At 38.4% G+C, this 27,166-nt stretch overlaps 1 protein-coding gene and 1 long non-coding RNA gene across 19 annotated transcripts in view; one reads left to right on the forward strand and one right to left on the reverse strand.

Annotated features, from left to right (window-relative positions):
• Positions 1-629: 629 nt before the first annotated feature.
• On the reverse strand, positions 630-2,519 carry LOC116661251. Its single transcript, XR_004317064.1, has 2 exons — positions 1,974-2,519; positions 630-1,822 (listed from the first exon to the last, which is right to left on the reverse strand). It is a non-coding gene; the product is annotated as an uncharacterized LOC116661251 (long non-coding RNA).
• Positions 2,520-2,693: 174 nt separating this feature from the next.
• WNK1 (WNK lysine deficient protein kinase 1) overlaps positions 2,694-27,166 on the forward strand; it is a 118,946-nt gene continuing 94,473 nt past the window's right edge. For all 18 annotated transcript variants that reach the window (XM_032472811.1, XM_032472814.1, XM_032472819.1 and 15 more), the window contains exon 1: positions 2,694-4,055. In XM_032472811.1, coding sequence (XP_032328702.1) covers positions 3,303-4,055 — 753 coding nt within the window. In that variant the 5' untranslated portion in view covers positions 2,694-3,302. The remainder of the gene's footprint in view (positions 4,056-27,166) is intronic.

Below are 27,166 nucleotides of genomic sequence, written 5' to 3' on the forward strand. Positions count from 1 at the left end.
GGTGGGAAAGCCTATGGTTCACGGGGCAGTACGTAAAGTCCTCAGAAGGATTTTGCCTTAGTTTTGGAGAAGTGCGGGGAAGGGGACAAAAAAAAAGAGAAATGCTCTCAAGATAGGTTTTGTTTTTTCTGCCCTTCAGGAAGCTGCCTTATGAATTATGCCACATACAACATAAGATATATCCTGTGTGTTCAGCCACTGTCTAAATCCAAGCTGTCTCCGGCTTTCGTGGTTCGCCAGTTACCAATGGTGGGGACTGTGTAAACATAAACGTGGATGGACAGGAACTAGAAAGAAACATGAATCAACGTGAAAAATGAACAGGGGCTAAAGCGGATAAAGAACACGGTGCGAAAAAATTAAATACTTGTCTTCTCGTGGACCCGCCCATTAGGAAATCAAATCTCTGAGCTTAGTGCATCCATTGTGTCCCGGGTCCTTTGTTACTTCCCCTTACATCACTTGATGTTTTATATAGGTTAGAGGTCAATTCTTGATCATTGAAATGGCAGAGAAAGGAAAACACGGATTAGAGATGGAATAGTAATGAGTTAATAGAAAATAGCATTGATATTTTCAATCATCAATTGAAAGTTGGTAAGTATTAAAAAGAGAGCCGAACAAGTGTCTGTAGTAAAACATTCACAAGCAGTTTAATCTTTAAATCTAAACACTGTACACCTGGTTACACTCGGAGTCGTACTTGTTTTCCTAATGAAGCTAACATTACACAGGTAGGAAAAGCTGTCATGTGGGCAAACGCGGTTTTAAGCCAACAGTTAATTAAATTATTTACAATGAATTTAGTTGTTCCTGACTGAAATAGCATGTCAATAGGGCATGGTCGTCGTCAAGGGATTTGTGTTCAATGCAGTGTGGCCAAAGGTTCAGGGTCTGGTAAGCAGGAATAGGTAATAATAAAGGCTTTTAATGACTGTTAACATAGAAGTATCATTTTTTATGGTGCCCAAACTCTTTTTAAACTGACCTCGCTCATGTTTAAAAGTAGGCTATTTTTCCTAGCAAAGCAACAATTGCGCAAGTTCTAAGAAGCTGCCTCAAGAAGTACAATGCAAATATGTTAGTCATTTCTCCCCTTGCTTTTCATTAAGCTTATGGTTGGAGTCAAACCACTAATGACATATACCATAATGATATTCGCCATTACCATAGCAAGTGAGTGAAGGGCATATTTTCTAGAACAATGGAACTAATAATTTAGGACTCCAGATGCCCCTCCTGAATTCCTATTTTAAAATGTTCATAATCTGCTAGCTTCATGGAACCCCCAAACCGTTGGTTTTTTTTAAAAAAGAAAAACTTTCTGTATACCTCAAAATGTAGCTTTTGATAACAAGATAGTGAAAAATAGTGCAACTGTTCTACGTATCAGATAGATGGCTATGGATTTTAGACAGACTTCTCCAAGTGCAGCTCATCATCTAGGCTTGGGCATTTCCTAACGAAATGCGCTAACGAATCTTCGGTCCCGCTGCTTCCAACCGCTGCTCTCCCAGAGCGGCCGGGCGGGCCGGGCGCTCCGGAGCGGGTCCCGAGCGGGTCCGCAGCGGGCGCCGGCGGGGGCCGGGGCGAGCACGCTCCGTGCGGTTGCGCACGTTTAAGCGCTTCCCGCTCGTACCGTTGGGCTTAGCCTTTCAACCGCCCTCTGGCTCCGGGTCTGGCTTCCTCCTCCGTCGGGTGCCCCCTGGTGCTCGTCACCTGCACCATCTTGAGTAGCTGCGAGGAGCAAGGAAGGGGTCCGGGGAGCCCAAGGATGCTTCCGAGAAAGCCGCAGGTCTGCCGATTTCCTCCTGGTCCGAAGCTGCGGTGTAAATTACAGGCGTACCCTCAGGCCCCTCTAGGGGAAGAGGGGGCCGTTTTACTAAAGCCCCAGGCAGAAGAAAGGCGGACACTAAGTTGCACCCAAGTGAGCTCAGCTCTGTTTGCGGTAAAAGACGCAAAGACACGCAGACCTCGTCTTTCCTTGCACCTACGCCTCCCCGCACCGTCCGCGCTTCCCGCAGGGCTCGCGTGACCCCGACTGCAGCAGGGCGGCTCGTCCTCGAGTGCTCTGGCAGGGAGGCGCACAGCCGCCTGCCCCAGCCCCCAACCAGCGTTCTGCAGAGTCCGCCGCCCGAGGGGAGGGTCCAGCTCCCCGGCCCCGCGCCCAGCCCCAGCCCGCACCGCCGCAGCTCCGCTCTAAACAGGACCGCAGCTCGTTTTTCATCCTCGGCGACCCGACCAGCTCGCTCTCGCCTCAGCAGAGCATGATGGGAGCCTCTCCTCCCGCCCTGCCTCCCTCTCCTTTTCTTCTCTCTTCCCTCTTCCACAACTAATGCCTAAGTCATGCTTGCCCTAGCTGGCGCCCACTGAAGGATGGGGCTCAGCAACCCACGGGGACGCTCCCATCCGCCTTCCAGAAGGGGCGGTTTCAAAGCGAACTACAGCTCCCGGCAGGCGGCAGGCGGAGCCGCCGCAAGGCATCACGGGAGTCGTAGGCGCTTGCCTCCCCCGTTCCTTTCATTCCCCACCGCATCAACTACAAGTCCCAGGGGACCTCGGGGCCGGCACGCCTGCGCAAGAGCCCCGCGAGCGGGGTGGGGGCGGGGCGTCCCGGCGGCGGGGGGCGGGGCCCGAGCGCGCCGAGTGGAGGCTTCAGACGCCCGGCGCCATTTAGCGCGGAGTTTCCTCGGCGGACGCGGCTCTTCTCCCTCAGCCTCTCCGCATCGGTCTCCGTGACAGAAGGTGCCTGACGGAGTGACTGTCCTTCCTTCTTCCGGCCCTCCTCGGCCCGGAGGAGCAGCGGGCTCGGGCCCTCCCTCCGCGTCGGGCGATGGGCGGCCTGTGAGGCCGTCCAGCTGGGCGGGGAGGAGGAGCGGCCGCCCGCCTGGCCGCGAGCCCCGAAGCGGCCTCCCCTGCCTCTGCGCCTCAGCCGCCCCCGCTCGGGGTCCGCGGGCCGCCACCGCCGCCGTCCTCAGGGCCCAGCACGCCCGGACTCGGAGCCGGCTGCGCGCCGCCCCGATGAGTGCGCGGCCCCGCCGCTGCAGCCCGCCCGGCCGCCGCTCGCCGCACGATGGGTGCGGGCCGTGAGGCGCCAGCCCCCGTGCCTCCGCCCCGCCGCCTCCCCCGACCAGCCCGCCTCGAGAGCCGCAGCGGCCGCCGCAGCCGGGCCCGGTGTCCCGCCTCCCGCTCGGGCCGCCGCGTCAGTGCCGAGTGAGGGGCCGTCGGCCCGCAGCCTCGCCGCCCCGGGCCGACCCCCTCCTTTCGCGAATCGAGCCGCCCGCCTCGCTCCCGCTCCCATCATGTCTGGCGGCGCCGCCGACCAGCAGAGCAGCGCCCCGGGCTCGGTGTTCCTCTCGCCGCCGGCGCCTCTCCCCAAGAATGGCTCCAGCTCGGACTCCTCGGTGGGGGAGAAACTGGGCGCCGCGGCGGCGGACGGCGGAGCCGGCAGGACGGAGGAGTACCGGCGTCGCCGCCACACCATGGACAAGGACAGCCGGGGGGCGGCCGCGACTACCACCACAGAGCACCGCTTCTTCCGCCGCAGCGTCATCTGCGACTCCAACGCCACGGCGCTGGAACTGCCCGGCCTCCCCCTCCCGCTCCCCCAGCCCAGCGCCGCCGCCGCGGTCCCGCAGAGGAGCCCCCCGGAGCCGCACCGCGAGGAGACCCTGACCGCCGCCGTCGCCCCAGTGGCCCGGCAGCCGCCCGCCGCCGGCGTCCCCGGGGAACCTGCCGCCGCGGGCCCAGCTGCCGCCTCGGCCCCCGGCCTCGTCGGCAGAGACCGCCAGGTTGCCCAGCCCAGCCACGCGGGGAGCAAGGAGGAGCCCCCGTCGGCCAGAAGTGGCAGCGGCGGCGGCAGCGCCAAGGAGCCCCAGGAGGAACGGAGCCAGCAGCAGGATGACATCGAGGAGCTGGAGACCAAGGCCGTGGGAATGTCCAATGATGGCCGCTTCCTCAAGTTTGACATCGAAATCGGCAGGGGCTCTTTTAAGACGGTTTACAAGGGTCTGGACACCGAAACCACTGTGGAGGTCGCCTGGTGTGAACTGCAGGTATATCCCACCTCCTTTTTTATTTCACGGTGCTTTGGATCCCAAATTTGGCTTGCTTCGGCCAGTTTACTGAGTTCGCCCCTTACGTGTTTTTCTCAAACTGTTCGTTCCTAGTTGCGGGAGGCCAACTTCTGAAAGAGATGCAAGCCAGAATTTAGGGCTTGCACGTAGGTGTTTGGATAGGATTAAGAGTTAGTGTTGGTAGCCAGGGAGATTTGCTACTAGGGAAGGAGTGGTGAAAGTCATCCTGGTACAGGCGCATTGCCTACTCGTTGTTGTTTTAGTGTCTGGCAGGAAACTTGGAATTAGTGGGAAGTTTCTGAGTTGGGGAAGTAGAGTCTTCCTGCCTTGTGCTCATCAGAGGGTCTGCAGTGATGAGCTGCAGGTGCTTTGGGTGAGTGTTCCCATCTCTGAAATCAGGCTGTCCTTTTAAATTAGGAACGACTTTGTGCATGGACGACCTTCCTTTGGATGTGTCTTAGTTGGTGGTTGCACAGGTAGCTCATAAACTGTTTTTAAAAAAGCTTTCTTCTTTGGATAAATACTTGGGGACTAGAAAGGTACCGTAAGTGATATTGTTTCACCTAATGATGCCTAAGCCTTCTGGTAACTAGCAGTGATTTAACATTGTTAATTGAAACTAGTATGTTTTCAGTAATGATGTAAATAGTACAGGAACCCATGTAAAATTGTATGTATGCTTTGACAGTTGTAGTGTCGTTATCATTGTTGTAATCTTGTAAAAGGTTTTTAAGCTAAACTTTCCCAAGAGTCCAAAGGAGTCACGGCTTCCTTTTCAGCCTCTCTAGGTGTTAATAATGGTGTGTCATTCTGGTTGATAAGCATATTCTAGGTTTGAATAGCTGGTTTGGGCTACTTGTTGCTTGACCTGTAGCTGCTTGATTGAATGTTGTCCTCATCAGGAAGTGAACGTGCATTGCTTGTTGGAAGAAGCAGAGTTACAGTGAATGGAAAAGCCACCTACGTTATACATGAAAAATGCCATTTTCCATATTCTTCTTGCCAAGAAAATGGATCAAGCTGAAATAGGGTATGAAAGTAACTGAATGATCTAGGAATTTATCTATTATCCATGAACTAACATGTTAACCCTTTGAATGTCACCTTCCAAATGATGAAGGCCATATCAAATGAAGGGAAATTAATATGTGGAAGAAAATAAAAACTGGCAAGTTTTTAGGAACTTTAATTTCTTTTTAAAAATTAATTTATTTTATAGGTTTTTTGAGGGAGTGGGAGGAGGTAATGAGGTTTATTTATTTTTAGTGGTGGTACTGAGAATTGAACCCAAGACCCCTTGTGCATGCTAAGGAATACCCTTCTCCAGGAACTTAGTTTCTCAAGTTGTAGTTGGTGGTAGAGAAGGTCTAAGGTGTTGTGAAATAAAAAACACTCAATTTTATAGTGTTTTAGAGTTGGAAAGGTGGCAGACTTTTTAAATTGTGAAACTAACTTTATTTCTATTGCTCAGTCATTCTCAAAAACTTAGATCTGATTCCTTTTGGTTTACAGGCAAACTTAGTTTACAGGCAGACTTTTTTTTTTTGTATCTAGGATGCCTATTGCTACTGATGCTGGATTGTATTCTGCTATAGTTTCATATTTGAATAGGTGCTTTTTAACATTTTTTTCTTAGTTACCATGCTCTTAAGACTGGACCCAAGTAAATGTTGAACACTTTATGGATTAATTTTGTTAGTTTTAATTATTTAACGTTTAAGACTTCTCAGGATGTAATGTGTTTGTTTTGGTGCGGAATTTACTGTTGTATTTCTGGAGAAATTCGATCCTGTAGCCATGGCAAATTCCAGACTTGATTTGGGTATTGATTTTATCACCTCACCTTTTTGGGATGAAGAATGGGTAAGTGTGGTACATAAGTCAGACTTGTTTCTGTTAGGCTTATTTTTAGAGTCACAATATGCATAGTTATCTATTAAAATAAGTATTGATTCTTAATATGTAGGTAATATTTTGATAGCACAGGATTTTCAGTGATAACTGAGTTTTTAAGATGCAGATTTCTTGTATAGCACAGGGAAATATATTCAATATCTTGTAGCTCACGGTGAAAAAGAATATGAAAATAAATATATGTATTTTCATGTATGACTGAAGAATTGTGCTGTACACCAGAAATTGACACATTGTAAACTGACTATATAAATCAATAAAAAAAAAACATTAAAAAAAATGCAGTTTTTTTTTTTACCTGGTTTTATTGGGCAAGTGATGTGCCTTAATCTGACTTCTCTATTTCCTTGGTCAGAAAATGTTACTGCTGGGCTTTGCAGAGTTCACATTGCCTTTTTAGGGAGGGATTTTTTTTTTTTTTTTAAAGAAACATAGTATAACTTGCTTTAAGAAAACATATAATTATACACAGTTTCAAGAATGATTTATTTATTTTAAGCACTTTTCTTCCCATGCTGTATCCAAGTACTGAGTTCATTTGATATATTGATGAGATTGTTTCCAGATCTACCTGAAAGGGGAGGTCAAATCATAAATTTTGTTTAAGCTCCAAAATAGAGCCTGCTTTTCTCTGACTTTTAGTAAGTTAAAGCTCATGTCTCTTCATGAGTATATGATACTAATGTTATATGAAAAGTTTATGAATGCTGCAGAAATTGGATGTGGTTCTGTGATTAAGAAACCATAATTTATTTCGTTGCTGTAGTTCTTAAAATGTGTCATTGAACTGTATCTTCCCACTTGAATATTGTGGATTTTTTTTTTACCTTTACTTTTTTTGGTGTGGTTTTTCATTTTTAAATTTATTTTTATTGAAGTATAGTTGATTTACAATGTTAGTTTCAGGTGCACAGCAAAGTGACTCAATTATACATATATATTCTTTTTCCATTATAGGTTATTATAAGATATTGACTATAGTTCCTTGTACCATACAGTTGGTCCTTTATTTTGTATATATATATCTTTACTTTTTAAATTTGTGCCATATTCCTTGTTTTTTAGGAATCTGCAGTAACTTTCAGTCTCAGGAACTAAATTTCAGGGAATAGTCTTCAGAGTTTTCCTGTTTGTTTTTAAATTCTCAGAGTCACTGATTTGGAGTATGGGTCAAGGGTAGCTGCTGTGCAAGTTAAAGAATGATTGGTGTCTTGTTTAAAATAATCCTTTGTCCCTTCTAAACAGGGCAGATTAGACATAAACACAGGATACTTTTGGCCAGGTAAGATTTGATTTAAAATATATGTAGGGTTGGGGTATAGCTCAGTGGTAGAGCATTTGGTTGGTGTGCACGAAGTTCTGGGTTCAATCCCCAATGCCTCCGTTAATGTCAGGGGAAGGGGTGGGGGAAGAGCGGCTGAAATATATGTAGATTTATTGCTCTAAAAAGTAACCTTTGTGGTACAGGAATTGAGAATTAGGTTGATTTTTCATGACACAATTAGCTCTTACTTTTCTTAAATGTTTTTCTTTTCTCTTATTTACCTTTCTTTGACCTTTAGTATCACAGTTGTTTCTAGTGTAAGAACTTGGAAAGAGGTTGTTTTTGTGTAAAACAAATTGGGAATCTATTGTTGCCAGGTGACTTGAGTTCATTTCTTGACATTCATCTTCTAGTGCAAGATCCTGGTCATCTGAAAGTCATCCTAGTTAATGCCTGTGGAAACATTCAACTAAAACTGGCTCTCGTTTTCAGTAATCGTCCCAAACCTGTTATTTATGTTTTCTGGTTGCTTCTAAATTTTTTAGATAAAGCTATAAAAGCAGTAACAGTGATTATGTTCAAATTATAATTTCTGAAAATGTTAGTGTAGTGTGAAAAAATTGATAATAATTAGTTATTAGGCTTTGCTGTACCAGTTCTTTATATTTACTTATTTATAGCATCTTGCTTTTTTTTTTCTTTTCAAGGACCAACCAAGTGTGCAGGAATAGGTGAGACTTCGCATGACCTGAATTTAGATTGGCACTATTTTTCTTCAGTATAACACAGTGATTAAGAACTAAAATGCCTGCCTTTCAATTCAGATCCTGGCTCATCTAATGATTGTGTCACCTTGGGTAACTTTTGTGCTAGTTTCTTATATGTGAAATGAAATGCAGTAAGAGTATCTATTTTACAGAGGTGTTGTGATGATTAAATGAATTAGTATATATAAAAAACATTTAGGACAGGACCTGGCAAATAAATATTAACTGTGATAATGCAGCATCTTTTTTAGGCTACTGATGAAGATTTTGATTTGTTTACATTTATGCTTGAAAAATGTAGCAAAACTCTTACTGTTGCTACCATTCTTACAGAAGAAATGTTGAGTTGAAACGGTGTCATCAGTGCTTTCAGATTCTTTTTCTGTCCTCTGCGTAACTTTTTAATTTCATGACCTGTTACTTTCCCAAATGCCAACTGTTTTGAATGACTAGTTTCCAGAATTTGCTAGGATCATTCTCTTAGGATCATACTTACAGTTTTCTTCAAATTGATTAAAAATCGTTTACATTCTTTGTCTACTCCATTAGTCTTTGAGCTCTTTGAAGATATAAGTAGATACTCAATATACTTAAATAAATGTTTTTCTGTTAGTTAGGAATAGTTGTAGATCTCAGGGTCATTTCATCCATATTCCTTGCCTTTCTTTGGTCCACAGCAGATTCTCTAATCTTGTATTTGCAGAGTTCACTATGGCATAATACAATGCTATATAACGGAAATGAGCTTTAAGGCACAACACTTGGGTTCTGTGTTACCCACTTATCTGACCCCGAGTAAGGAACTTAATCTGTAACACTGATTTATTAGTGTAACACTGATTAGTGACCTGTCTTACTGACTTCACAAGATTGCTGAGGAGCAACCGAAATAGCATGTGAAGGTACTTTGAAAAATGTGGTGTTATATACAATATAATAAAAAGGATAGTGATGCTTTTAAAAAATTCTATTTTGAAGTCCATAAGTTATCACTTGTTATAAATTGAATGTTTTAAACTTCTTAAAGTTGGGTTTTAGGAGCTTTTTATTCTGTCAACTTAGGAATTTTATTAAATATTAAGACAAAGGGGAGCAGCTTTTCAAATTGAAGAGAAATTGCCAGAAACTTTTCTTAAGAGTGTTTTTATTTGAAAGAGGATTGTGCCTTTGACAGGTGGCAGACATAATTTTATATGTAGTTTTAAAAGATAGGAGAAACATTAGTTTGCTTGATATTGTGGTTGACTTAATTGATTGGATAATATCTCTACCTTAATTTATATTAATTTAGATTTTTCAGGTGGGCTTTCATAAAGAATTTAGCTTTTGATGTGACTTGAGTCTTGGCATTGCAAGATTGACATATTAAATGTGACATGCTAAATTAATGTGCTTAGTGATTTTTAGAAAAGAATCATCAGATTCTCACAAGCACAGTTTTCTCAGGAATTTAAGAAATCTTAAGAAATTTTAGACTTTAGGAATAATTTAAGAAAGCGTATTTGGAAATCTACTTGGTATAATCATCATATTCAGGTTAGTTAAAAAAGAGACGTTCTGTAGATGCCTGTTGGGCAGGCAGGATTCAGTTTTTGAGACAGGTGATCTGTTTTTGTTTTTTTTTTGTTTTGGTCAATATGTGCCTGGTGAATAGTCTTGTGTTAATCAAGCACAAACTAATACATAAACCAAGCAGTGAGAGAGAAAACAAATTAGTGAATCAAATTATTATTGATGTGCACATTTTCTCTATTAGTTGATAGAAGGAAAAAGATTGTTTGGGATAATGTTAGGATCATCTTCATGGCTAATAGTTTTGAGCTAAATAACATGATACACAGCCCTCCATATCTGCAGATTTTGCATCCGAAGATTCAACCAACTGTAGATGGGAAATATTCAGGAAAAAAATTCGAGAAAGTTCCAAAAAGCAAAAGTTGAATTTGCCACACTTGCAGCAACTGTGTACATAGCATTTATGTCATGTTTATAGCTATTTTATAGAATTTACATTGTATTAGGTATTATAAGTAATCTAGAGATGATTTAAAGTATACAGGAGGGTGTGTAGGTTGTATACAAATACACCATTTCATAAAAGGGACTTGAGCAGCTGTGGATTTGGGTATCCATGGAGTGGGGGTTGGGGAGCATGCCTGGAACCAGTTCCCCTTGGACATTGAGGGATGACTATATTTATCTCTGTGTGAATACTCTCTTTACTCGGACTGGTAGATCACTGTGGATTAAGGTAAATTTGGAAAATGTAACAGATCGTCTCTTTAACATGCTGAAGAGTTCCTAGACATCATTATCATATTTACATGCTCTTTGAACTTTCCACACACCCTTCACCCACTAATACTCAGCTGTAGGCAGTGGAGAGTAACTGAAGAATTTTAAGCAAAGAAGTTAATTGGTTAGATTTGCGTAGCAGAAATTCTGGAGAATGGATTTCAGGAGTTCTAGAGATGGTAGAGTTTAGTTTATGTATGGATATGAGATTCCTAGGGCCTGAACTAGGGCAGTAATAGAGAAGTGGATTCTTTAAATATTTAGTGTATAAAGTATGCAGGGTTTAGTGCTGAGCGGAGTTTGGAGGAAAAATGAAGCATAGTTAAGAGGGTGGGATAGATGATGGTACTATCAGCTGAGGGAAGGAGTAAGAAAGAGTAGGGGTTTTGCTTTTTTAAGAGGGGAATAGGTATTGATGTTCTCAATTTGACATGTGGAGTTTTGAGATACTAGTTAAACCTCCAGGTTTACTGAAGCTCAGAGAACAGGTCTGAGGTAGAAATAGAGGCCGATGATTCCCAAATGTCTGTATTAGTCATAGATGAAATAATGGAAATAAATGAAATCATCTTAGGAGAGAATATATATGGAGAGAGAAAGAGAGGAAGAGACAGGGGAGAATAAAGGCCTAGGGCAAAATAGGAGTAATTACTGGGTAGGCAAAAGAAAAAGAAAGACCAGGGGTTAGACTAAATGAACACTAGGAGAATGGTAATAATCAAGGGAATAAAATTTTCCAGACTGGAGTATAGCAAAGAAGTCCAATTTGCATAGTAGTAACTGTGGAGAATGAATTGTAGAAGGAGTGGAAAAGAAGTGTAGAGATTAGGCTGTTGAAATTGTTAATTGCATTTGGCTATTAAGTCATTAACAACAACATTCAGGATTACCTAGGTGAGAAGGGGAGGTTGAGTAAGGAGCGTATAAGTAGATGTCAGTCTCTGATAATATCCTCCATTTTGGCACTATTCACTCTCCAATAAAGTTCACTATCCATAAAGTGTTATGTGGCTATTTAAATTTAAATTAATTAAAATGAAATAAATTTAAAGTTCACTTCTTCAGTTGCACTGACCAAATTTCAGGTGGTCAAGAGCCATGTGTGGCTCCTATGTTGGATAGCACATATAGAACATTTCCATCATGGCAGAAAGTTCTGATGGAGCATGCTGTATCTAGATCGTGGGTTGAGTTATGCCTTTTTTTTTTTTTTAATAGGTTTACTGAGATATAGTTCACACCACAAAAAATACACAGTGGTGCTTTTATAACTGAAGTTATATGCTTACAAATGTGTTCTCTATTTATAATAATGTTTCCTTTTTTGGAAAAGATGTACAGAAGATATCACAAACTCACCATATACATGCAGAATTAACAAAGATTAACATTATGTCACACTTGCCCTGGATATCTGGTGATCTTACAGTTTTGGAAGAGTAGAAAATTTGCAGTGGGTTTAAAAAATGGCTGAGGGAGGTTAAGAAGTAGAGACAGAGTAGGCCATTTCTTTAGACAAATTTGAACAAATATGGGGCAAGAAAGATTGGCTAAGTAGAAGGTGTGATCAAGGATAACATGTATGTGAGCGTGGAAGGGTCTTTAAAAGTTGAAACATTGAAATATAGTATTTTGTCTGCTTTCTCTGCATCAGTATCTACTAAGTCTCTATAGTAAGAGTCTATTTTAAGCCAGTAACTGTTTTAGTTTTGGTTATTCTTTGTGGATGGTTACATGCAATCCAAGTAAGTTTTCATACTTCATATGCCATTTATCAACTAGTTTCCAGAATATTCAGTCATTGAGAGTGATGTGCCTATTCTGTCCTGTAGTCTGACACTCATGCTACATTTGGTTACGATACAAAAAGAATGTTCTTTTTAGACTTAAGTCTTTAAGGAGAGGGAATGTTATTTCTAGTGATCTATGCGTATCAAATTTCCATCTACTAGAGACAAATTGGTTATAGTGTTAGTAGGGTTTTGGTCAATGGTCTTTAGACGATTTCTTTGTGTACAGATTGTTCATTTTCAAGTTTTACATTGTTAATAAGAATTAATTGGACTTACAAATTCCTATAATTGTTAGGTATCAATGCTATTTTTTGACTCACCAGGAAGCAGAATAAGGGTAATTTCCATAGGACTTCAGTTTTGTTTACTTTGGAGATTGAGGTTATAGTTTGTTAGCTTTAGTTGTTGATAGTGGCAGTATGAATTGATTTTTTTTCCCATGATTTTTTTTTCAAATCTTAACCTTTTTTTTCCTTCTCTTCACTGTTTACTTTGACATATGATATATCTTATTGAGAAGGATTTGGCTCTCTTGTTTGTATGAACACCAAATAGAAATTTCATTTAAATTACATAATTTTGTTTTGAAATCTTCTGGAATGTTTAATTTATTCAGCATTGTTATGGGCATAAGATGCTACCTCATCTCCAGTAAGATGTCCAGATAATTGAAGTTTTCTTCTCCCAGTAGCAGGACTTGGTATAAACACTTTAATAACACTCCTAATGTGTGCGGGTTAGTGGTATTTGCGTACGTATCGGCCAGCACAGTCTAACAAGCATGTCATCCCATGGGCCTGGAGTCCTGGATGTTCTTTAGATTAAAATGCTCCTTTGAAGTCAGACAGTCCCATACTGCTACACCAGGAGGAATCCATACTTGAGGCACACAAGGTGTGCCTCAAAACATGGCAGATTTTTAAAAATATTCCTGTTGTGGTCAGAGTAGCTGGATTTATAGGGGTTTTCAGCTTTAGCTACACACTGTGCAAATCACACCTCCCTCTTTCATTTGTAGGCGTAGGTTTAGACTTTAATTCTCCTTTCAAGGTAAGTTGTGTTAGTGTGTGTATTCAAGATGGGGGGAATTTTCCTGCCAGTGGACCTCTTTCAAGGCCATTTGTGTCAATCAGAATTTCTGATAACAGTAAACTGAAAAGGAAAGGCCTTGGAGTCTCAATTGCTTACCAGAAGACTTTTTGGCCTTCTTTTCCGTTCTTCCACACACTTTATTTTAGCTCAGGACAGTTAATATTACTGGTAGGGATAGCTTTTATCAAGTCAGAAATAGAGCTTGTTGTGTACCCTTTGTCTTGGGCAAAAGAATTTGCTTCAATTGAAAACAAAAGGTCCACTCCAATGGTCCTTCCCAGAGCAAAGAAGATGATTCCCAAGGTGCATCACTCTTTTTTTGCTTGGACAGAAAAAAGCCACCAGCAATCTTTAAATAGTAGACTCTCAATTTAAATGTTGGTTCTGCCTAACCAGGTACCTTGCTGCGTAGAGGAGCTAGTTTAGATTTTACTTCTGGACAAGCTGTCTGTGTTGCATTTGTATCGGTAGTTTCTTTGTGTCTCTACAGATTTTTTTTTTCTTGGATGTAAGTGGAGAGGAGAGGAATAGTGATGTTTGCTGGTTAGCATTTTATGGCTAAAGCATGGCTTTGATTTCTGTGCTGAGAATTTTGGCCATTTTCCATCACTCTTTTTTCCCTCTTCATGTGATGCATAGATATAGTAATACTTAAAAAAAAAAAACCAAAAACAAACTTTTTACTCTGAGGTACTTCCAGACATGACAGTTGTCCCAGATCTGGCCAGAAGCTGCCTTCTGTATCTTTTTTACTAACATGGCCTTACACTTTTTTGATAATAATCTTTTTGTACTATATGTTTCAGGTTCATCTAATTCTTTCCCTACCCCAGCCGTGGACCAGCCATTTCTCCAAGAGTCTGGTTTCTTTTATTGTAAAACAGAATTCAGAAAATTGGATCTCAGCGTTAAGTATGCACATGGCTCCCGGGGCTGTTTTAGTAAAGAGTTAGGGAGTGTTTATATGTATGCATGTGTGTTTTTGCCTCTGGGTGTGTGTACATCTGTATCTGTCTATTGAAAGCCATGAGTTCATCATAGAATCACATCCAGTCCTAATTCAACATAGAGGTCATTCTAGCTTCCCCCTTTCTGCATATGTATACTTTGGTTCTCTGAGAGTGTCAAACCTGCTTCTCATCATCCCAAATTATGTACAGAGTGGCATAATCTAGAAATATATATGTGATCTTTGCTCCTGTTTCCTGAAACACACCTCCTAAATGCCTTGGAATTTCCAGAGTGATAGGAGTATCTTTTGTTCTGATGAAGTGACTCTTGACTGGCCCCTAGATACTTCAGGATAGGGGCTGGTCACCAGAAAGACCTAGGCATGATTATAGGGTTTGAGCTTTCAGCCCTCTTCCCACCCCCACCTCTGGGGGAATGGAAGAGGAGCTGGAGATTGAACTAATCACTAATGGCCAAAGGTTTGATGAACTATGCCTGTGTAATCAAACCTCCAATAAAAGCCCATAAACAGCAGAGTTTGGAGAGCTTCCATGTTCATGAACACTTCAAGGTGCTAGGAGGGTGGTGCATCAGAGAAGGAGAGCATGGAAGCTCTGTGGCCCTCCTCCCATACCTTGCCCTATGCGTCTCTTCCATTTGGCTGTTTCTGAGTTTAGTGAGCAACTCCAGCAAATTGTCAAACTTGAGGAGTGGGTCATGGGAACCCCTGATTTATAGCTTGTTGATCAGACATGTAGGCGGCAGCCTGGGACTTGCAGCTAGCATCTGAAGTGGGGGCAGTATTGTGGGACTGAGCCCTTAAGCTGTGGGGTCTGTGCTAACTCCAGGTGGTTAGTGTCGGGAATGAATTGAATCAGTAGGACACCCAGTTGGTGACCAGAGAACTGAAGATTTTGTCCGTGGTGTGAAAAACCACCATGCAGTTGGTATCAGTGTTGAGAGTAAAAGCAGTTCATAGTCACCGACCTCTGAGCTCCCCTGGACTTGTACCCCCTCAGGCACTCCTCTCACTGCAGCAGGTCTACCATCCCTTCTCTCTCTGACATCTTCCTCTCTTTTAAAGTTAATTTACTGGCTGTCCTTTTACATTCTTTCTGCTGCTGCTTTTGGGAATATGATACAGCTTTTTTTCAGCCATACAGGAAAACAGGTAACATGAACTGCCATGAATTTTATCCATGGATAAATGAATATCCATTTATGCAGTTATCCAGGAGAGTGTTTCCCTCACACAAATTCAAAATCATTCCCTAAAAATTCAGGTAACTTCTATGAATCTTAGTATTAAATTCAGTATATAGTGTTTTCTAAGATTTTTCTGATGAAAATTTAGCATCCAGATTGGCACATGCTGTGTATACAAGATGCATTTGATTTTGAAGTCTTAGTATTTTTTTAAGGTTAAAACAATCCAATTAAAAATGTTGAAATGATAATGTTTGGATATACTGGCTAAATAGATGTATTATTAATTTCATCTTTCTTTGTACTTTTTTAATGTGGCTATCTGAAAATTTAAAAGTGCATGTATAGTTCACATATTTCTGTTAGCTGCTACTGACCTAGACTATTCTGTTAGTGTTATAAGAGAACTGATGCTGCAGTAAATTAAGTTTACTACTTCCTTTTAAAACATATCTTAGCACGTTCCTTTTTGTGGTTTCTTTCAGTAGCACCCTTTACAAATCATAATTCTTTGGTTGTTGATGAGCATATAAACTTGGGTTTTAAAAGTCTTCTTTTTGATTTATGGTGCTTTTAATACTTGATTATTATGAAAATTGGCATCTAGTCCTTTAAAATTTTATCTTGTCTTGTTATTTACCACCATGTCTGTATCAGAAATATTTCTTATGGCCTTGTTCTTTGAGTACTTTAGTTGTTGCCTAGAGAATATTAGAAGTCAGTTTTTCTGCATGTCTTGAAATAATTTGGTGTAAAGACTTTTGTCTATTTCAGATAAATTACTAGTGCATGTTTGGATATGTATATTGAATGTGTAAACTGCTGCTTTATTTATATTCTTTAGTCATTGCTAGCCATTGTGGGTTTTTAAACTTGTCTCCCAATTTAGTACCCATATTCCTGCTTTAATGATATTGAGAAATAAGTTACATTAATTTTTGGTATCTTTTTGCTTATAAAAGAGGCATTATTCTATTGTTCAGCTACTCCTTTGCATTGTTTTTCCAAAATAGTTAATTCTTTGGCTAGTTGTTCCTGTACAGTAAATAAGGATGAAAAGATTATTGAAAATATAGTTAACTGCATTATTTTAATAAACTTATAAAATATTTGAAATGCCAAGACAGTGCTTTTCAAACTGTTTGGTAATTTAATGACCACAGAAGCCTGCTTTCCTTTTATATAAAAACCTGTTCATAGTCATCTTTTAGAGCTACATGTTAATTTGATTTTGACTGTTACCTGAGTTACAAGCTTCTTTTATTTCCACCATAGTTTTTATAACCATCCTTAAATCACACACAGATTTTTAAGAGAAAAATTTATAAAAGTAATACATTCTCATTATAAGAATTAATGAATTTAGAGGAAAAAAGGAAAAAAATTACTTAGAATGTATCTCTTCATCCAGAGATAAGCATTGTTACCATTTGTGACAGTATAATTTGTGTGTTTGATACTGTATGGTGGTACAGTTTTCCCCGTTTTACTGAATAACAAAAGCATTTTCCCATTTAAAAATTTGAGGTTTTTAGATCAAAACCAACAAACACTGTTTGTAGTCCTAATTGGTGTGTGTGCTTCTACAGTGGTGATTATCCTGTAAGGTGGTATAATTTACCTGATTTACGTCCTAGAAAAAAAGCATTTCTCATGTTAAAATTTGAAATTTTAGATTTAAAAAACTGTTAAGTATTTAGATAAAAGATAGTGTGTGTGCACTGTTATAATTGTTTTTGATACTCTATACTACTGCACATGAAGTTGTGACATCAGTTTCAGCACTGACATTTTGATCTTAAGTTAGTATGTACATCACTTGAATTCCTATTTTAGAGTATGTGTCATTTCTTTTTAATTCTCAATAAGAGAAAATCAATTAGAATGTTTGGCCCACAAATGCATTTAGTTATACAACTAAATCTTGGAATCTGATCTTTGATGCATTTGATCACTCTGAACAGAAGTTTAAAAGTCATGGTTGATACCTTGCAAAGCTGATTATGTTTTGCACTTTTGGACTTTGTAAATGAGAGATTTACAGAAAGTTCATTCACTGCCTCTCATGATTTTGGGCATGGTCAGAATATTTTAAATCAGTAGTTTGATTTTATAGCAATTACTGTGATTGAGAAGTTTGTAGAAGCTGAGTGTTTGGGACTATAATAATAGTACACTGAAGTTCTTTGAGGAAGTTTAGTTTTGTATATTGACTAAACTACAGGGGAAAAAGCCTTAGTGTGCTTTTTTCTACTTCCTACCCACTCAAGATAACTTAAATCTGCTTCCTTTATCTGAACTTTCAATTCAGCCTCCTCTGGAGCAGCTGTAGAGCTCTACAGAGAAACTTTGAAAATATAGGAAATTCTTAATGCATTTAAAGTGAACTGCTTTCTAATTGTTTTTTTTTTCTTCCATTACAGAAGTTAAATATACTCAGAGACATCCTAGAAGACAGGGAAAAATAGAACCAAAATAACTACACTAAAGTTCCGTTACTAAGACAATGCTGATACACCATTTTTTGGAGTATTTTCGTTTTGTTTCTCCCTGCTCCTCAAGATGGGCTTTGTATTTATTCAGCAAATATTTATTGAACATCTGTGTGTGCCAGGTATTGTCTTATTGGTAAATAGAAAAACACTGCCCTCATGGAACTTACATTCTGCTGGGATCATAGGTATGTGTGTATGTATAATTTTATACTATGATAATTTTGTAATTCATTATAACGTAAGAATTAGTATAAATTCTTTTAAAACAGTTCCTTATGTGAAAACACCATACTTTACCACCAGTGTTGTTAGGTATTTTTTATTATAACTACAGTAGGCATGAGCCTCATTCTTTAAGGTTGCACCTATGAAATACCATATTCCTATTTTACAAAAATTTACCCTGTTGTGTCCTCACCCAGTTTAGCTGGTCATTATTCCCTTGTGTGACTCCTCCTCCCCTCAGTCCTTGGATAGCTTCATACAGTCCAGAGCCTTATCAGGAATGGGCTTTTTAGTCTTCTTCCTACACTGCTTGTCATTGGCAAGCTCATTTCTGTAAGCCTGGAAGGTTCTTTTGAAGGCCAAGCTACAGAGAATCTCGGGTAATAGAATCTTCCGCAGAGTTTCCAAAACAAAGTTCTTGCCATCATTGTCTCTCCATCCAGCTCGCCTCCTAGTTGGGGCTGAGGGTCTGTGTGAATCTTCGAATCCCCTTCTTTCCCTCTAGTTTCCACCTCTTGACACTCCCTCTCCTTCCTTTCTCCCTCCCTCTCTGGTTGCTCGCTTTGGGCCTGGGCTGTCTCAAACAGAAGCCAGCTGAAGGGATTGTCTTCTAATTGCTGGTTCTAAAATAACAAAAGACCTTGAGGCTAGAGACTTCAAAGGCTTGGAATAGGGGAAAGGAATTTAACTATTGCCTTGTGAACAAAACACAAATTAATACCTCAGATTTCAGTGTTGAAAACTATTTTCTTAGTATTAAATTCAGAAATAGGATTGTTGGTTCTAAGAATATGAACATTTAAATACTTTCTGCATATTGTCAGGTTGTTTTCCAAAAGAGATACGGTGACTCGAGTGAGTTATTATTTCACTGCACATTTATCGGTAGTATTATCTTTAAACTTTCTCATTGCTTCATATTTTATTTAGAACTTGTCCCCATATGCTTGATAACAAATTATATTTTCTCTTTTGTCTTTTGATACATTTTGCTTATTTTCAAGTGTTTTTTTTTCTAATCACTTTTCATAAATTCTCCAAATCAAATTATTACTGTATTTTCAGTAAATCTTTTTCAGTGCTGGGAATTGAGTGTCAACAGTATAATACTCTTTTTTCTTCGTGAGACTTAATTTTTTTTTTAGGGAAGTTTTAGGTTTACTGCAAAAATGAAAGAGAGGTAAAGAGATTTATCATTATACCACTTGCCCCCCAAACATGCATAGCCTCCCCTGTTAGCAACATCACTCACCAGAATGGCACTTTTTTTTTAAACCAAGGGTGAACCTACACATCATAATCACCCCAAATCCATAGTTTTCCTTAGGGTACAGTCTTGGTGTTGTACATTCTATGGGCTTGGATAAAAGTATAATTGCATATCCATTATTATGATACAGCATTTTTTCACTGCCTAAAAATCTCTGTGCTCTGCTTATTCATCTCTCTCCCATCTTTGGCCCTGATAACCACTAATCTTTTTATTGTCTTCATAGTTTTCCTTTTCCTAGACAGTCATGTAGTTGGAATCATGCAGTACACATAACCTTTTCAGATTGGCTTCTTTCACTTAGTAATAGCATTTAAGATTCCTCTATGTCTTTTCATGGTTTGATAGCTCATTTCTTTTTAGTGCTTAATAATATTCCATTGTTTGTGTATACCAGTTTATTTATCCATTCACCTCTAAAGGGCATCTAAGTTGCTTCCAAGTTTTGGCAATTATGAATAAGCTGCTGAACACGTCTGTGCTGTTTTTCGTGTGGACATAAGTTTTCGACTCCTTTGGGTAAATACCAGGTAGTATGATTGCTGGACTGTATTGATAAGAAACTGCTAAGCTGTCTTGCAAAGTGGCTGTACCATTTTGCATTCCCACTAGTAATGAATGAGAGTTTCTGTTGCTCCACATCCCTGTCAGCATTTGGTGGTGTTGGTGATCCAGATTTTGGCCATAGATGTGTAGTGGTAACTCATTATTGTTTTAATTTGCATTTCTCTGATGATGTACGTGGGGTTTTTTGATGCTTGTTTACCAGCTGTATATCCTCTTTGGTGAGGTGTCTCTTAAGTCTTTGGCCTATTTTAAAATCAGATTTTTTCTTACTGTTGAATTTTAAGAGATTATATATTTTGAGTAATTTGTTTATCTTTTGCAAATTTTTTTTGTAATCTGTGGCTTATTTTCTAGTTCTTTTGTATTCTCACTGATTCTGGGTTTTTTTGTTTTTTTAATTATAGTGAGTCTTCCCTCCAAAGTTAATAAGTTAATTTCTTATTTTTCTGGTCTTGGTATTAAAAAATTGGTTTGTTTTATGGGCATATTTATGCTATAGTATTAAGATTCATATTGTAAGTTCATATATACAGAAACAGATTTTTAACAAATGTATAATTCCTCATCAGTGTTACAAATTTCACTTTTGCAGTTACATTAGTGGTTATTCCTGCATTTCTATTTTCTTTATTAGTATTTGGAGAGTAAATAAGACATTACTTAATGTGATGAGGTGTAAATGGCCCATGAAATAATACTGTTTCTTATAACATAGAATGGTTTTTAATTCAGATTGCTTTAGATTTCTTTCTTACTATGACAAGTTGTGTGTTCATTAGTGACTCCTTCTAGGGTCTAATGAGAAGTTTGATGAAAAATTGAAAGTGTGTGTTTGTGTTTAAAGGACTTGAGAGGGGTAGGGGTTTGGTACTATTTATGGACCAGACACTGTGTTTTACATACATTCTCATTTAAGTCTTGTGACAAATAGAGATCAGTCACTATTTCACTGGTGAAGAGGCTGAGATTAAATAATGTGCCCGGATCACAACTAGCAAATTATAGTCGTGGGAGTTGAGCTCAGATCATTCTTGTTTCTTTCTATTTTTTTCCTTTTCATTCTTGTTTTAAAAGACAGCATGTTTGTCTTCAAACTTTTTTTTAACCATTAAAAAAAATTGAACTATAGTTAATTTACAGTGTTGTAGTCTTCAAACTTTATAATTACCTTGTTATGAACACTAAAATGAATAGTTTATGTGACCCAAAGATCAAATCAGTAATTTTTCAGTTGTTAATCTGGCATTTGATGTTATGTCTTAAGTACATGAAGTTAAAACTGGATCTCAGTGTGTTCTTGCTTTGTATGGCATTTGTGATGGGGCTGGTGCTTTGGCAGAGAAGTTGTTCGGTTTTCTAAGAACTTTGAAGAGGCAATAAAAGAAAATGGGAATCTAGAAAAGAATATGAACTGTAGAAAATTAATCAGTAATCCTGTATTTTAGTCACAGCTGTTGACTATAATATTTAGAGACCTATTCACACAGAGCAGTGCTCATTCAGTGTTGAAGATAAAGAACTGGACCACCTGACCATGGTCCCTTTTATTACTATTGTGGAATTCTCTCCTTTCAGGTTGTGCATTTTTTTTCTAGTTGACACTATTCTGCGATTTGTTGAGAATTATCTGCATATGTTAAACTCATTCCATGATGTGCAGTGTTCCTTTTAGTTACTATTCTCATTGGGTAAAATCAGTCAGCATCTGTGCTTTTCATTTGGGGTTTTTAAATAGCTAAAGAGTTGGATTTGTTCTGTGTGAAAGACAGGAGTTCGTCATAGTTAGGTGCTTGTGTTACTTTGGGACAGTCTGCTAGAATTTTGACATAGAGCTAGAAATGGTCTACCATGGAACTGTTACCCAGCGATGTAATTTCTCAAGTATTATGGTATTATGAGATGGGAAGCATTTGAAGAGAGACAATAAAAACAAAGCTTACTATAAGTGCCTTATTTCTTTTGAATGACAGATGGTAAACATTTAGTATCAGCTTACTATAGTTGCTCAATGAAACAATTGTTACTATTACATGGCAACTATTTAAAAAAAACAATTTATCACAGACTCAGGAAATTTTAGAATATTTGGTGTTCAAAAAAATTATATTTTCCATGTGTCTTTGTGTCCTGTTGAGATTTAGCAGGATTGTACTGTTTAAGTTAAGCTTTGAGTGGTATTTAATTTTGAATTGTAGCCAGAGGTAAGTATGACTCAAACATAATTCAGAACTTTTGGCAATGGATACCTTGTTAATTGTTACAGAAGGATTTCAAGCCTCATTTTTTATTTAGTGCTCTAGCTAGAAATCTTTAAGTAGTAGCTGGCTCTTGGTTTCCTAATGCTTTACATTAAATATTTTCAGCTAAAGGGACAACCTTCACATCATTGCTTATAATTAGGGTTAAATTTTATTGAAACTGTTTACTTAAGCTGTGGGAAACCAGAAGAGAGCTGTTGTCGTGTGGTATTTAATATTTAGATTTTTTCATACCTGTGATTATGATTTGGTGCTTGAGTTTTTAAAAACTCTTAGAAGGATGTTAAATTTTGTGTAGATATGCTAATGGTAAGATAGTTTAATGAAATATAAATATAACATAAACCTAGAAAAGTTGACATATTGTGACTACTTGATCATACTAGGTGAGTAATTTGTTATTAAAAAGTGATTTGCAAAAATTGAAAGGAAACACTCATGCTAACATTCATTGTGATTAGGGCTTAAAATTATGAACAACTTAATATAAGATAGGATGTATCCACTTCTTTTAAAGAGATTAACATAATCAAGCTATGGAAAAATGGAAGATTTTTTAAAAACCACTAGGAACATATATTTTAAACTTTTAAACAAAAATTTTAAATTATTCTTAGTAATACTGGTAGTAGTCTAGTAAGAAGTGTGACTTCTCCCTCGTAACATGGTGAATGCCACCCTAGGGCCAGGATGGGGTTCTAAAAATATTCTTAACAAAAATCACATATTGCCAGAAAATTCAAAATTTAGGAAAATCTTGGAACTGAAGGAAGAATAAACAACATTATGGGAGGAGTAAGCAGCACTGGGGGATATTGTTAGGGGACTGAGAATTTGCAGTTTTGCTTATTTTACTACTCTAAAATGGAAAATGGATTGTCTGATTTTTTTTTTCCCTACATATTGAAGAGGATAGCATTCTCTTCTGTTAAAACTGCCACTGATCATATATTTCTCCTAACAGTGATGATCATGTTGTCTACACTTTTGCAAAACAGTTGAGTAATATATTTATTTTCTTTTTGTTTAGAAAAATTAGTGAACTTTGGCAGCTCTTACATTTGCATGTGAGTGGTTTCAGATTTAGAATTCCCTGCTGGGAAAGTAATCTTAAGATATGTTGCTGTGAGTATAATTTTAAAATACACTTATTCATAACTTCCCTTTCTTTAATCTTCTAAGAGAAAAATTCACATACATACCAGCTTGTGAATTGACTGGACTGTAGAATAAAAATACTGGATTTTTAAAATGTCTCTACGACTATACTGAAGCTTTGAGAACTAAAGAATAAGGCTTTTTCTTTTGTGTGTGTGTGTGTGTGTGCAGGACACCACCTCAGTCAGCTTCCATTTCTTCCTCCCTGCATTCGTTTGAAATTTCTGTATACTGCACTGGTTTGACTACTCAGCATAAGGCTCAGAAGAAGTAATTTTATATCTCTCCCATTCCCAGTGTTTAGCAATTTTTTAAATCTGATATTTTGTTGGTAATCATTAACAGGCTTGTTTAAGAATGAACAGTTAATGTTCTTTATAGAAGTATTTTGAGACATCTTTTTTGGAGGTTCTTTGCCAATAACATTATGACTTAATTATGGATATTAGGAGAGAGGGTGTGGAAATTAATCTTTACTTGTAGTGTGAAGTGGTGATAATCTGCCCCCCAACTTGCAATGTTTAATCTTTCTTGCTCTTCATAGAGAGATCACTTTGTTTAGACTTTCAATCCTTACATGCTTCTTCTCTTTTCTTACTGACTCAGCTATTGGTGAAGATTTGTCAGGAGATGGGAGTGAAGTATTTTGCATATTCACCCAGGTTTTATTGTTCTGAATGAGACCTTAAAATATTTACAATGTTTCATGCTGAGTGAGGTAGGTACACAGATTACAAAAAATATATGGTCTGATTTAATTAGATTTTGTAGCACTATGCTTCTAAAATTTGGACTGAATATAGAAGTTCGGGGAAATTTCACTTATATTATGGCCCCGGCCATGCACTTTCAAAAGTAATGTGTTGCATTCCTAAAGTTAGTGTGTTGCATGCACTGTTGAGCATAATGGGAAAAGAAAAGTGCCATAAAAGCTAAGTACCAAGTAACTAGCTGGAAAAAAGCTTTTAATGGGAGAGCTGGTGTGGTCATTAATCTAGTAGAATAGTACTTGAGGAAATGGTTGCATGTGTTAAACTGCAATTTCTTTTGGTTATTGGAAACTGAAATAGGAAATTCAGAATTAGCACTTAAATGCTAATAACGTTTTTTAAAGTGGCTTTCTGCAGCCTAATTGAGTGCAGAGAGAATTGGAATGGGAAACTTGGTTCTAATGCTAACTACAGAAGAATGACCTTCGGTAACTGCATTGTCTTACTGGTAAAGGGAGTGGTAGATTTGTTTAAGGATTCTTTCTGCTTCAGGCTATTGCTTAAATATGCTTCTTACCTCTTGAACAACCAAAAAGGAGGATTTTTACTTTGATTCAGTTTGATTTCCCCCAACACACTTCCAGTTACTAAATGTATCATAGATTTGCGATAGATAGACTACTTTGCAGTGGCTTTCCAACCTTTTAAACTTAGCCCCATTCCAAGAAATACATTTACATTATGACCCAGCACATACGCCCATACAAAGTTTCACAGAATACTTACTAGTGATGAGTTACATTTTCTATTTCATTTTTTTGAAATTTTTTATTGATTTATAATCATTTTACAATGTTGTGTCAAATTCCGGTGTAGAGCACAATTTTTCAGTCATACATGAACACATATACTATTTCATTTTTTTAAAGGTGCTTTACGGTCTACTCTGGAAAAAAAATTCAGAGTATAAATTTGAAGCTGGGTCCTTTTTTTTTTTTTAACTTGTTAAATCAAGGAGCAAGTTGCTAAATATTAACACAAAATGACAATGTAGTGGCTTATGAATTTTGGTTCTTGCCATTATTTGTTAACAGTGTCAGTAATAGCAATAGCTCTGATTATAGTGTTCATTCTCAGCCAGGAAGGAACAAATGATGACTTTTCATACCAGCTGAAGTTAGGCACATGTAAAGTTCGGCAGTTGCTTAGTCTTCAGTGTAGATAATGGTCCATGTGGATCTTTGTGTCTGGAAATTCATGGGCCATCATTTCCAAGAGTGTTCCCAATGTGGCTTTATTCCTTACCCTTAGTTTCCTCTGTTGCTCCTTCTGGAACTCTTGTTGTTTTTTATATATATATATATATATATATATAAAAGATATATATATATGTATATATATACACACACACACATATACATACATATACGTATACATATATATGTGTTAATATAACAAAAGACATTTAAAAAGTTACTTTGGAAGTTCCAAGGGCGTTAGGGTCTGTATGCCAGGAATAGGGATGAAGATCAAATGTGTATCATTGTGAATCACAGTGTCACCTATTATGGATTTATTTCACTTGAGAGAATTGTCTTACATGATTTTGGGTGCTGGCAAGTTCAGAACCTACAGGGCAAGGCAGGCCATCAGGTTGGAAACTTTTTTTTTTAATTAAAAAGATTTTTTAATTGAAGTATAGTCAGTTTACAGTGTTGTCTCAGTTTCTGGTGTACAGCATAATGCTTCAGTCATACATATACATACACATATTCGTTTTCATATTTTTCACTGTAAGCTACTACAAGATATCAAATATAGTTCCCTGTGCTATACAGTATAATCTTGTTGTTTATCTATTTTATATATATTAGTTAGTTATTGCAAATCTCGAACTCCCAATTTAAACCCCCTCCCCTCCCCCCGGAACCGTAAGTCTGTTTTCTATGTCTGTGAGTGGAAACTCTTTCAGGACCTGATTCTGCAGTCTTGAAGCAGAATTTCTTCTTCCTCAGGAAGCCTTAGTTTTGCTCTTACTACCTTTCAAATGATTGGGTGAGACCCACTTACATTATTGAGGATAGTTTCCTTTACTTAAAGATTTTAGATATTAACCACATCTACGAAGTATCTTTACAGTAAAATAACTAGATTAGTGTTTGATTGAATAAGTGGGTACTGTAGCCAAGTCGATGCATAAAACTATAAAGAGATGGACCTGCTGTTTCAGGAGAGATTGTCCTTGCCCATCAGCCTCTTAAAATTAAAAACAAAAAAGTTACTATATGTAATAATACATGGAAATTAAACATTATGGAGATTTTTAGTAAAATAAAATTTATAATTACACACCGCTAACATGAGATCAGCTTATGCACACATGGATCGTATGCTAAAAGTTTGTGGGTCATTTGTTGACTTGTAAGTGAAAAAGGCCTATATTGCCAGTACTAGAAATGATTGTTCCTGGGAGAGCTACCAAAAGCCGATAGCCACAGTGTCTGAAATATGTTATATATGTAAGAGAAGCCTATTTAAAAGTGGAAGAGAAACCTATTAAATGCTACACATTTATCTGTATAGTGCCAGTAATTTTAATAGTTGTTTAGACTTTAACCTTTGTTTATAACACTTTCTGTGGGAGTACTTACTAGGTAAATGCTCAGATAGGAAGACCGCATGCTCCCTTCAATTAAGGCATTATAATGAAACAGGATCCTGAGTGAAACTGGGGGTGAAGGAAAGGGTAGGGACTGAAACAAACAGTTTGGGAGGGGAGGAGGTAAAATTCATAGGCAGCCCATCATTTTGGGAGAGGGTTTTTTTTGTTTGTTTGTTTTTGTTTTTTTTTTTTTTTTTGGTGGCACCAAACATAATATAATACAAATTATAAATTGGAAAAAGCTATAGCACAAACACCCAGTGGTTTTTCATTCTAGTTATTGGGAAGCATGACAGTGTACTATGTATAGTTAATATTAAAGAATTTAAAAAAATCAGAATGTTTCACTGTTGAAATTAAAGCATAACTTTTAACCACTGTAGTATTGTGTGATAAATAATGTCATACTACTAGTCATAAAATTTAGATTTTTGTCCCCAATTCTACTATCTGTATTATCCCA

The sequence above is a fragment of the Camelus ferus genome, chromosome 34, assembly GCF_009834535.1.
Source record: "Camelus ferus isolate YT-003-E chromosome 34, BCGSAC_Cfer_1.0, whole genome shotgun sequence".
Lineage (NCBI taxonomy): Eukaryota > Metazoa > Chordata > Mammalia > Artiodactyla > Camelidae > Camelus > Camelus ferus.